We start from the raw sequence: 12,335 nt of genomic DNA, 5'->3' as shown, positions 1-12,335 counted from the left end.
AATGCGGTTCTCAGCTCCCTTATGAGAAAACCACCCTTGCTCGCTCGCTCGCTCTTTCTCCCCAGTGGGCAGCAAGTTTGGGAGTGAAGGCAGATGAAAAGTCTGAATGAAATTCTTTATTAATCCCATAGCGAGAGCCTTTTTAAAAGAAGTCTTCCATTCAGAGACTGGTCCCTGGGCTTGTCCTCAGGGATAGGTTCTCAGGCGCTCTGGGGAAAAGAAAGGAACAGGACTCAGATGTGAAGATATCCCTCTGGTTTTGTCATAATGATCAAATACATTCCCACCTGATCACCATTGCTCACCTGAATAGCAAGTTCAAATATTCAAACACTAGGCAAGTCCTCCTTTACTGACTTCCTCTCAGTAGTAATGCTCAAACATCTCTTCAAAATATGAAATGCCTTAGCCAGAATAGGACTAACTGTGAAGCTATAGCTGACATTTCCGGCGATCCCATTAGACTGTTCATCTCTGACCTTTCGTGTGTGTGCTTGTATGAAGTGGCCACTGAATGACTGGTAGGCTGCACCCACATCTTTGTTTTAACCAAGGTGGCAGCTGTTTATGGTGGAGAAGATCCATGGCCAGATCTCCTCACTTAAAAAAGAAATAGCTGCCAGCAGCACTATTTAATCTACTTCCACCTACTGTACTTGTTTCCCAATCTAAATCACACACACCAAGTTGCTACTAATCTCTGTGAGAAAGAGGGTGGAGAGAGTCCAAATATAGGAAAGATTTAAGTTCCTGTACTGGAACTTAATAACAGAACTCCAAGGGAACAGCATGGGAAAAAGAAACTGAAGATTTCCTAACATGTCTGTCTGTCCTATGAATTGGTAGATGAGTTGCAATTTAAATTTTAATAGGATTTATTCAATCCAACTGTACAGGGTTGTAGCCTAGGCTTACCACCTTCTGGTTTGGCCAGTTTAGGACATTTTGTTCCTAAAATCAAGTCTAAAAATGCAACACTAGGAATAGGAAAGCCATCAAGAATCTTAAGTAAGCAGGCAGAAGGTTCATTCCTACAGAAATCCAAATACTTCGTGAACCTTTTGTTTACGGCTAGTGATAGAGGCAGACATTTGGTTTCCATTTAAACAGAACTGACCTATTCATATTTCCTGACATACTTCAGGAATCAGAAAACAATTATCCTTCAGCTTTCCCAGTTCTCTGTATTTTGGGACATATAAGAGGAAATGCATGCGGAGATTCATCAGCAACAGCTGTATCTACTGAATATTTGGAATAGAAATTTAATGATATTTCGTCCTAATTACAGCACTACACAATAATGAAATAGTCATACCAGTATTGCAACATGACTTTAAAACTCATTTGACTTAACGGCTTCCTGACCTAGAGCCCTCACTTGAAAGTTTTCAAGAGAAAAACTCACTTTCTTTTCCAGCTTGCTCCTGCCAACCCATGGGCTCAGTGAATGTAACGCTGAACCAGAATCAGAAATGTCACCCGAAGACTGGCTTCTGCTACTGCAAGCCAGGTGTTGCAGGACCGAGATGCGACAGGTGCCTCCTGGGATATTGGGGCTTTGGAGAAGACGGCTGCAGACCCTGTGCCTGTGCTAGAGACTGTAACAAGCATACTGGAGAATGTTTCCGCAGGTAAACTGGCTCTCTGTTACTGAAACGGAGGGCATTTTGAAACTTAAGAGTGTGTTGGGGAAGGATCTCCAGGGCAATTCGCTTTGGGTCCTCCTGACCCACCCTGCTTGGCCCCCACCAGCAACACTGGCTATTCCTTCTCCCTCTTGCTGGCAGGAGCCCCTAAAACAAGCCAGCCAATAGCTACTTGTCATTTTAAAAACAATAAATCCTCAGACTATCAAGCATAGGCAGCTCAACTGATCAGATATTGCCTTGGGGAGATCCTTAGCCAATCAGGACATGGGAATGGGATAGCTATGGGAGGGCCTTGTTGCTGATCCAGTGCTTTCCTTGGCCATGCACAAGGTGGCATCAGATTGGCTCCAGCGCCTGATGCTTGGATTTTAAAGAATACCATCACAGCTGTCTCTAGGATTAAGTTGTGGAGCTTCCTGAACAATAGAAAATACGTGCTGGAGTTCCATTTTTAAATAAATATAAATATTTACTTCTTGAATTTGTATGCACATATTTATAGTAAAATCAGCCCATGGCAATTTAGAGAGATCAGTAACAATAACATCTTTAGTTAAGATAAATAAACTGATTTATAAATATATCCGATTCTTAGAATAGCCATCAGTACCTAACATAAAGGAGGAGGAAGGAGTATTAGGTATGTTCGCTGCCTTGAGTTATTTATAAAAATAATAAAGGGGATAGGAAATAATTTTTTTTAAAAATGAAGTATATATCAGGAAGGAAATGGTGATTTAAAAATTTTTTCAAATTATTTTTAAAATAAATGAAAGAGGGTGAAGGGGAAGAGATTCCATAGCACTGGGGTCAACACAGAGAAGGTCCTGGCCCTAGTCATTCCAGCTTTCTGGGCAGCACCCTCAACAGACCCCAGTGGATCAGCAGAATTCCCAGGCAGTGAGAAATTGATGAATTATTTTCCAAGAAGTATTGTATCTTTTTTCATAGCAACTGCTAACAGTTGGTTCTTACAAACATTCCATGTTGAATTGGCTCATTGGCACTGCTTCTGTATTATTGAAAAAGATTAAACAGGTGTCTCTTATGGCTAATAAAACATCCTGTAATCTCACTCTTTTCTTGTCTTTCTGCTCTTCTCTTTCCAGTTATGACAATCCAGCTTTTCTCAATATTCCAATTGGTGGGAGAATCCCTCACTTCCTTCAACCCCCCACCAATGAAAGCGAAGATGAATGGCAGTGGAGTGATCATAAGCAGGGGTTTTCGGCCTTAAGACACCCAGGTATGATTCCCTCCCCTCAAAAAAACAGACTGAGACAAATGACTACTTTGATAAGGTATGAGAACATTTCAGAATACTTAGCAATATTTATCATTTTATTTATGAAGCATTGGCTAAATGATAAAAGTTCTAGGAACTTTCATAGCAGCATATTCATTCTGAGTATGGAATATACTGCCTAACTTCTTTTAAAACTGGTGGAATCCCAACATTAGATGTTCTAAGTGAACATGCATTTAAGGATGTCCAGTTGAGCATTGTGGTAAAACAGGGTTTATTTGATCAAAAGTGACCTAATTTGGTCAATGTTTATTTTGGAGATAAACAGTATACTTTGAAAATCTTGCTCCCACCAAAACATAATGAAAAATTCAGATTTTTTTAAAATACTGAAATTATCTCCTCTCTCATCCATTCTTTTCCTAGTAGCATAATATTTTAGATTGTGTGATTTGTGTGTGTGCCTGTGCCTGTGCCTGTGCCTGTGCTGGGGGGCATTTTATTGTATTCTGCCCCACATTCACTCAGAGGACCTGTTGATAAACAAAACTTTATGTAACAATTACACTGTATGAGCAGACAACATAGGATATAAATTGTCTTTAAAGAAGGACATCAACAAAACTTCTTTGGTGTGCTTTAATGATGCAAAAGGGGGACAGGAGTGGGAGGGGGTAAGTCATGAAAATGTGTGTGGTGCTGTTGTAATGCAAGCTCTGCCTCTTATAACACCTGCATGCAATACCACCAGCAGACTTGACTACTATTGGTGTTCTTCTTTTATTTTTTATATGCAGGTTATTTATTTTTCCTTCTTTTTTTTAAGCTGTCCAACTTTCAACTACCTTTTTCCTCACTCTAAGTTTTCTCTTAGAGTCCCTTAGCTTTTTCCTGTCTTTCTGCTTTAATTCTAATGCAGCAATCTATCATTTCATCACAAGTGTATATTTGAGTTTAGCTGGATTTGTCATAACCTGTAGACATCTATATATTTAGGATGGTGGGTCATATCATTGCTGGACTATTTTTTAAAGAAATAATAGAGCTTTCTCTGTGATGGCACCTGCCCTCTGGATGATATTCCCCCAGAGATCTGGATGACTCCCATCCTGATGACATTCAGGAAGGGATTGAAGACCTGGCTATTCTAGCAGGGTCTGGGGCAAAGTGAAGGTAGAGCTCCCGTTGGATGTGGTTTCTTTGGTTATATGTTGTTTCTGGGGCTGTTTACGATTCTTTTTGTGTGTGTTTTGTATTTTTTACTTTTAATTATAAGCTGCCCAGAGTTGTTTGGAGTCAGGCAGCCTATAAATCGGTGTTTCTCAACCTTGGCAACTTTACGATCTGTGGACTTCAACTCCCAGAATTTCTTAAAGTTGCCAAGGTTGAGAAGCCCTGCTATAAATTGTATAAATAAAAATATAAATAAAAAAGAAACAGTCATTTTGGGAGAGAAGAGGGGAGGGCATTTATAACCCATTATTCTAAATCCTACTAGCAGAGGTGATTTAAACAGATTGGAGAAGGTGAATTAAATATATTGAATGCTTAAAGTAAAGGTAAAGGTTTTCCTTGACGTAAAGTCCAGTCGTGTCCGACTCTAGGGGGCGGTGCTCATCTCCGTTTCAAAGCCTTGGAGCCGGCGTTGTCCATAGGACACTTCCGGGTCATGTGGCCAGTATGACTCACGGAACGCCGTTACCTTCCCGCCGTAGCGGTACCAATTAATCTACTCACATTTGCATGTTTTCGAACTGCTTGGTGTGCAGAAGCTGGGACGAGCAACGGGAGCTCACCCCGCCGCGCGGTTTCGAACCGCCGACCTTCCGATCGACAGCTCAGCGGTTTAACCCGCAGCGCCACCGCGTCCCATATTGAATGCTTACATTTAGTTATTTTTCACAACTGGAAAAATTTAGACAATATCTCAACTTTGTAGCTTACACTCCACAGCTGTTTCTTAAGTAAGCATTAATTTATTATAAGCTGTTACGAAAATCTGAGTGACTGGATTCTCCCTCTCCCTCTCCCTTATTCTTTTTTAATGCAACCTATCTTCTTTGACACGTTGGTTTATGATTTCCCGGCTAGAAAAGTGTGTATGCAAAGAGAGGATCCTAGGAAGCGTCAGCAATTTTTGTCAGATGAAATACGCCTACGGTAAGTGAGAGAAATTACTTTAAAAAATGAAACGCAGAACAAGTTTCTTGTTGCTTTTTCCATCTTCCAAAATTCTGAACTCTGAATACAGAATACTTCTGGGTCAAAGAAACTTAGCTTCTAGGCATCCTCCTAAATCAAAATTAGTCAATAAATGCCAAAGAGGCCATAGTAAAGCCTTTTAAAGTTTTCCTTATCCATACACAGAATGGGCTGATTCATGCACACCATTTGGCCAATCCTAATTACACACTCTGCCCTCCTTAACAGTGTGACTTTTCTGTATTGGGGTGGAAACCTTCTTTAGATGTTTGCTCCACTAGGTAGACCAGACCAGGAAATCAACTCCACAGGAAGGCTACTTTCATTGACACTGTCTGTAACAACAGAATCCTGCAAGTCTGATCATGTTGTACCTCCTCCTCCTTCTCCTTCTTCTTATACTCCAGTGAATTATACTCAGGGAGGCATCTGCCTGACAATTTCCCAGAGTTATCTTGTTTCTCAGGGCTTAAAAAACATTTCAGCCCTTTTTGCCTAGGTAACGGTTCTTGCATATTCTGCAGAGCTCATCTTCCTTACTTTCTACACCAGGATGGGTGGGTGAGTAGGTTGCAGTTTGTCTTTGGGCCAGAAGCATCTGCAGGATGGGGTCAAAGCAGTCAAGATGGCTGATGTGGCATAGCAATGCAAGCTCTATCCTTTTTGTACACATGTGTGTGACATTGACACACATGCAAAAGGGTGGGGCTTGAATCATGATGCCACATCTGCCTTCTTGCCTGTTTCAAGATCCCCACCCCACTGATGCTGCTGATTTGTGCCATGCCTGGTGGTTGCAGCCAGTAATGTCATATCATCTTTGGAGTGGGCAAGGCCCCGGTTCTTATATTTTAAGGTGAAGAGGGAGGAAAGATTTATAAGGAGTCGAATAATTGCCTTGAACTTTGCAGAGGCTTAAGATAGCTTTTTGCCCCTTCAAACCCACCAAAATAGGGGAAATCAGCCTGGTTTTGGAGGGAGGGATTTCTGAACTTTTAAGGGTGAAATCGATGCTCAACCTTCTAATCCTCAAAAAGCAATTTAAAAAAGGCTCAAAGGTTCAAACTTGCCCACACCAAGTGGCCTCTGGCAGCTACAAATGGGGGTTCCCTGCCCCTGTTCTGTGTGATTCCTGTTGCATTCATACTGCTCCTGGGAGCAGGCCTGTTTAACTTCAGTAACAGAGTTGCATCATTGGTTTCATGCTATTCTCATTCTAAGGGAATCAATCCTTAGGTAGCAGATAAATAATAGAAGGGGATAACAGCCATCTGCCTGGCAGCGATTATATATATTGATACCAATAGTGAACAGGTACTGTAGTTTGGTGAGGGCAGATTTTTAAGATTAAGATTGCAACATGATGGAAAGTGTGAACCCCCTTCCTTTGCAATACTGCTCTAGTTCTGTTCTGATGTTCCTTATGCAGTTGCTGTAATGTAATTTATGTTCACTTACAACCTAGCTGGGCTTTAAAAATGCTGAAAAGCCCTTCGGCTTCTCCCAAGGAACTCGTGAAAAAGGCAGGGCCTTTTGGTTAAATCTGCTATAGCATCCTAACTGAGCTGGGATAATCTTGATAAAAGCTAAGGAGGATCAGACCTATTTAGCACTGGTCAAGAGACCGTTAGGAAAACCCAGGGCTATAGAGAAGACTGGCAAGTGAGAAAAAAAAATTCAGAAGAAGGAAGTGGCAAGCCACGTCCATATTCTTGCCAGGAAACAGCATCAGTGTAGTGATCTGAGCTCAAGCTTGGTTCAAGGAAGACTTGAAATTACTTAGGTAGTGCATTGTGCTGTTTTGCAGTTCTAAGAGCAAAAGTTCTATCTGCTCATGACAAAGGAACCCATGCTGAAGTGATTGTGAAGATAAAGAAGGTTCTGAAATCTAGCAAAGTAAAAATCGCCAGGACTAACCGAAGTATATATCCAGATTCTTGGACCAACCGGGGGTGTACATGTCCTATCCTAAATCCTGGTAAGTATTCTTCTAGCAAGCTGAGGATCACTATCATGTCTTTAACACACAACCATAAAACCAGTGTTTTTCCAATTCATATGCACAGAAGAGACCCCTTAGTTCACTGCTGGAGCATAGTGTGGGCATGCTAAAGGGCTTAGGGTCCATCTCCGGCCCTTCTGGTTAAAGAGCTCAGGCAGCAGAAGGAAAGATTTCTCTTAGAGAGTTGCTGTCAGCCAGCACATGGACCAGGGGATTGATTCAGATACTGGGTTCATGCATTATGCTAAGCCAAGTTTGTTTAACAATGGTTTGCTGAAGTCAGGGTTGGTGCAATATGCTTAGTGAAACAAACCATAATGGTTGCTAAGCCCAAATCAAGCAAGCCAGATTATTACTGCTGGTAATGTATATGGCAGCTTCCTCCCTGCAGTTGGGGGCTGTATTTTTTTTTCCTATCCATTTGGGGAGGGGCTACAAAGGGCACAGGTGGCGTGGCTGTGAGGCAGAGGTGTCCTCAATGGATGGGACTACGTATTTTCCCTTTTATGCATTTTTCATGAAAGCCACGTAGGTACATTAAGCACAATGGAGACATAGCAGATCTATTGTTTGCTATTTCTTTAATAAAAAGTGCAGGTCTGGCTACTCCTGAATTCCACTGATATGTCGATGGATTTCAGGGACATCATCGTTGAGCTTTGAGGGCTCAGTATGTGTGTGCAAAAGAAGAGTGGCTCAGTCCGCTCTGCCTGAGCAGAATGGTGTGTGAGGGTCCTTACTGAATGCAGATAGGTGACATGCATGAGATTTTGAGTAGAAGAATAACTGTTTGGGGCTCTGTTTATGAAAATACCCCTCCAGGTGGCAGGGATATCTATGTATATGTCATGAAAAAGCAGACTGGTATCCATTTTAGCCCTGAACATTTTCTTGGGACCTTTATGGGCCAGCATTGAGTTGGAAGTGATTACCAGGTGAAGCAGCTGTCCTTTAAAATAAATGCTGGTGCTTTTCTTAGTCTAGAAGGTCCGCTGCAGCCCTGAGGGTTCCATCCAACAGCCTTAAATCATAATCCTCAATTTATGGAATCATGCAGTGGAACTGCTGCATCCATTTAAAAAACACCACATTAGAAACATCAATAAAGTCACATTTTTTCTTACTACTTCCTAAATATGATGTTGGGTTAGACATAGTAGTTGGCTTCACACATCACACCAAGCCATCACATAGCTTCTTTGGGTTTGGCTTAGCATGTTGTGTGAACCCACCCACTGCAGTTTTTCAACTACAGTTTATGGTTTACTATATTGTGGTGTGCATTTGGACAATCATGGTATATTCACTAAACCATAATTAAACCAACAATGGCTTAGCACAATGTGTCAACTAGCCCACTGTGAACTAGCATAAGACTGGATATATGATGTGATATCTTGTGATGCAGGAGCAAACTAGGAATTATTGCCCACATCCTGGTGCCCTTGGATAAGTTGTACTTTAACTCCTGCAGGCTGGCTGTGCTGACTAGAGACTACGAGAGTTAAATCCAGTCCTTCTGAAGGGCACAAGTTATAAGACTGCCTTGGAGAACTCACCAAAAATATGCATGTACATATATGCAGATCCTGTTGACTTCTCCTCATTCTTTAATTCTTCATAGCAGAGGCCCTATGAAGCAGCCTGAATCTTGTTCCACTTTTCTCTCTAGATGTTTGTCAGTCTTTTTTCTTTTTAGTTTATTTTATAGAACCAGTAACTATTGTTATTTTTCACAATTCAGTTGGCAACTAATCTATCCCTACAATCCATTGCACCATTTTGACTTGCATATCAAATTAATTATTTGCACTCACTTTTTAAAACATTTTCCCCAATCCAAAATTACATGCTTCACATGGTGCCACAAGTGCACTTGAAAATAAAGTCTCCTTTGAGTTGAGTTCAACTCTTGAGGACTTCGTGGACATGCCCCAGTATTTTCTTGGCAACACTATGAAAGCAATTTGCTATTGCTTTCTTCCAGGATTTTTAATTTCCCAGTCTAGGTTAAGTACAAATCTTGTTATGCAAGGCCAACTCATTAGCCTTGTAGTTAAGGATTCTGCATTTTAAGTCATCTTGAGCACTCTGTTCTGGTGGAAAGGGAGGGGAAGGAAATTTAATGAATGATCTTAATATCATCCGTGTAAAGCCTTCTGAACAATCTTTGGTTCTGTAGACAATGAATATTAAGAATCTATTCTCACAATATGTAATCCTTTTTCAAACCAGGTATAGACTACTTAATAGCAGGACAGGAAGACGCACGGACGAACAAACTCCTTGTGAACATGAACAGTTTGGTGAAGCCCTGGAAAGCTCACTGGGGGAAACTTGTAGCAGACATACTTCGAACTGGATGCAAATAACGTATTTTTTCCAAGTCAAGTCACAAACTTTTACATGTTAGTAATATGGCAGTGAAAAGCCTAGTTAGTTCTCTAATGGTTAATCAGAACATTTATCATTAAGCAGAATTTAAAAGCGAACTCTCTTTTCTCCATTCCCTTAAGCATTTTAGGCAGGAATCTTGTTCCATTTTTTCCAAGACAATAATCCTCTCTTTTTCGCACACAGGTACACACACTTGTAAAAAAAACTTACTGCTTAATTAACCTCATCCCTAGGCTCACAGCCTGGCATACAGCTTGCTTTATGATTATAGTATCCGGAGCTTTCAAACCCACCAATACATAAACTTGTAACTGAGGCCAAGATTACATTATGCTATTGATGAGCTATCAATTCTATCAGAAGAATAGAACTGCTGCACTATTTATTTTTCTAGAGCTTTTTTTAATAGTAACTATGAAGGAGGAGCGACAAATTTGCTAAGTTACAGTGCTACAAAATACTCATTGGGTGGCCTGTCACAAGTCTTGCTTATATTTGACTAGCCTCTTAAAAAAGTTGTTGTTTTAAGTTACCCTTAAAATAACTCAATGGGCTTTGGGATTCTACGATGTCTATGTCTACGATTCTATTGGAATTTGCACTGGAAATGAAAAGATACTGTAGATGTCTTGTAAAGTGTCTTTGTATCTACTTCATCAGAAAAGCACACAGGCAAAGCTGTTGGAAGCGTGGAAAGCAGCCAAAAAGATTCCCAGGACTTGGAGCTCCAGGGATTCTGGGAAGTAGAGCATAACAGGTCCCTGTTCCTGCTGGCAGGCATCCCCATAAACTTCCTGACAAAATTCCTGGGGAAAGGAGATGGCTGGCAATCTACAGATTAGAAATAGGAATAGCTTACTGTCCAAAACTTGATTAACACCAGGATCCAAAGATTTGCTTTCTGTACTGATGTTCTCACAACAGTGCAAGAGCCCAGCAATAGTTCTGGTTCTCAAACTGACCCCAACTACTCTCAACAGCTTTCTCCCACTTTGTCCTGCATTTAGCATTCATTGCATTAGACCAATTGCAGAACGACCACTGCTATGAAGGACTTTAGAACCCTACAAAGTTCTCTTAGGAGGAAGAATGCAGCAAGAGCTCACCTTGTGTACATAAGCAGCAGAAGTATTGGGCTTCGCTTTGGGGTTAGTAGATTTGCCAAAGCACTCTGGAGGAAGCTGTTGTTGTTTATTCGTTTAGTCGCTTCCGACTCTTTGTGACTTCATGGACCAGCCCACGCCAGAGCTTCCTGTCGGTCGTCAACACCCCCAGCTCCCCCAGGGACGAGTCCATCACCTCTAGAATATCATCCATCCACCTTGCCCTTGGTCGGCCCCTCTTCCTTTTGCCCTCCACTCTCCCAAGCATCAGCATCTTCTCCAGGGTGTCCTGTCCTCTCATTATGTGGCCAAAGTATTTCAGTTTTGCCTTTAATATCATTCCCTCAAGTGAGCAGTCTGGCTTTATTTCCTGGAGGATGGACTGGTTTGATCTTCTGGCAGTCCAAGGCACTCTCAGAATTTTCCTCCAACACCACAGTTCAAAAGCATCGATCTTCCTTCTCTCAGCCTTCCTTATGGTCCAGCTCTCGCAGCCATATGTTACTACGGGGAACACCATTGCTTTAACTATGCGGACCTTTGTTGTCAGTGTGATGTCTTTGCTCTTAACTATTTTATCGAGATTTGTCATTGCTCTTCTCCCAAGGATTAAGCATCTTCTGATTTCCTGACTGCAGTCAGCATCTGCAGTAATCTTCGCACCTAGAAATACAAAGTCTTTCACTGCTTCTACATTTTCTCCCTCTATTTGCCAGTTATCAATCAAGCTGGTTGCCATAATCTTGGTATTTTTGAGGTTTAGCTGCAAGCCAGCTTTTCCACTTTCTTCTTTCACCTTCATCATAAGGCTCCTCAGTTCCTCTTTGCTTTCAGCCATCAAAGTGGTATCATCTGCATATCTGAGATTGTTAATGTTTCTTCCAGCAATTTTAACTCCAGCCTTGGATTCCTCAAGGCCAGCATGTTGCATGATGTGTTCTGCGTACAAGGTGAGAGGATACAGCCCTGCCGTACTCCTTTCCCAATCTTAAACCAGTCCGTTGTTCCATGGTCTGTTCTTACTGTTGCTACTTGGTCGTTATACAGATTCTTCAGGAGGGAGACAAGATGACTTGGTATCCCCATACCACTAAGAACTTGCCACAATTTGTTATGGTCCACACAGTCAAAAGCTTTAGAATAGTCAATAAAACAGAAATAGATGTTTTTCTGAAACTCCCTGGCTTTTTCCATTATCCAGCGGATATTGGCAATTTGGTCCCTAGTTCCTTTGCCTTTTCTAAACCCAGCTTGTGCATCTGGCAATTCTCGCTCCATGAATTGCTGAAGTCTACCTTGCAGGATCTTGAGCATTACCTTACTGGCATGTGCCACTGTTTGATAGTTTGAACATTCTTTAGTGTTTCCCTTTTTTGGTATGGGCATATAAGTTGATTTTTTCCATTCTGATGGCCATTCTTGTGTTTTCCAAATTTGCTGGCATATAGCATGCATTACCTTGACAGCATCATCTCACAAGATTTTGAACAGTTTAGCTGGGATGCCGTCGTCTCCTACTGCCTTGTTATTAGCGATGCCTGGAGGAAGCTACAGGATTGTATATAGGGCCTACCCAGTTGGTGATTTAAACACTGGCTGCCTCTTGAACCAGCCACATGGTCCTTTTTTGTTTTCTAAGTTACTATTTGATTGTCAATTTCTGTTGCACTCATTTCACCTAAATGATCCATATTACCACTTTCTAGCTTCAGTCACTTGCCTGCCTTTACACT

The 12,335-nt window shown here is 41.4% G+C and overlaps 1 protein-coding gene across 1 annotated transcript in view; it reads left to right on the top strand.

Annotated features, from left to right (window-relative positions):
- The window catches only part of LOC134489160 (netrin-4-like), a 63,980-nt gene extending 54,145 nt beyond the window's left edge, over positions 1 to 9,835 (top strand). The window contains exons 6-10 of the mRNA XM_063291670.1: positions 1,421 to 1,634; positions 2,762 to 2,898; positions 4,990 to 5,058; positions 6,908 to 7,078; positions 9,338 to 9,835. Coding sequence (XP_063147740.1) covers positions 1,421 to 1,634; positions 2,762 to 2,898; positions 4,990 to 5,058; positions 6,908 to 7,078; positions 9,338 to 9,474 — 728 coding nt within the window. The 3' untranslated portion in view covers positions 9,475 to 9,835. The remainder of the gene's footprint in view (positions 1 to 1,420; positions 1,635 to 2,761; positions 2,899 to 4,989; positions 5,059 to 6,907; positions 7,079 to 9,337) is intronic.
- The last annotated feature ends 2,500 nt before the right edge of the window (positions 9,836 to 12,335 follow it).

The sequence above is a fragment of the Candoia aspera genome, chromosome 2 (assembly GCF_035149785.1).
Source record: "Candoia aspera isolate rCanAsp1 chromosome 2, rCanAsp1.hap2, whole genome shotgun sequence".
Classification (NCBI taxonomy): domain Eukaryota; kingdom Metazoa; phylum Chordata; class Lepidosauria; order Squamata; family Boidae; genus Candoia; species Candoia aspera.
Note: the sequence above shows the minus strand (reverse complement) of the source record. Positions and strands in the feature narration are given on the sequence as shown.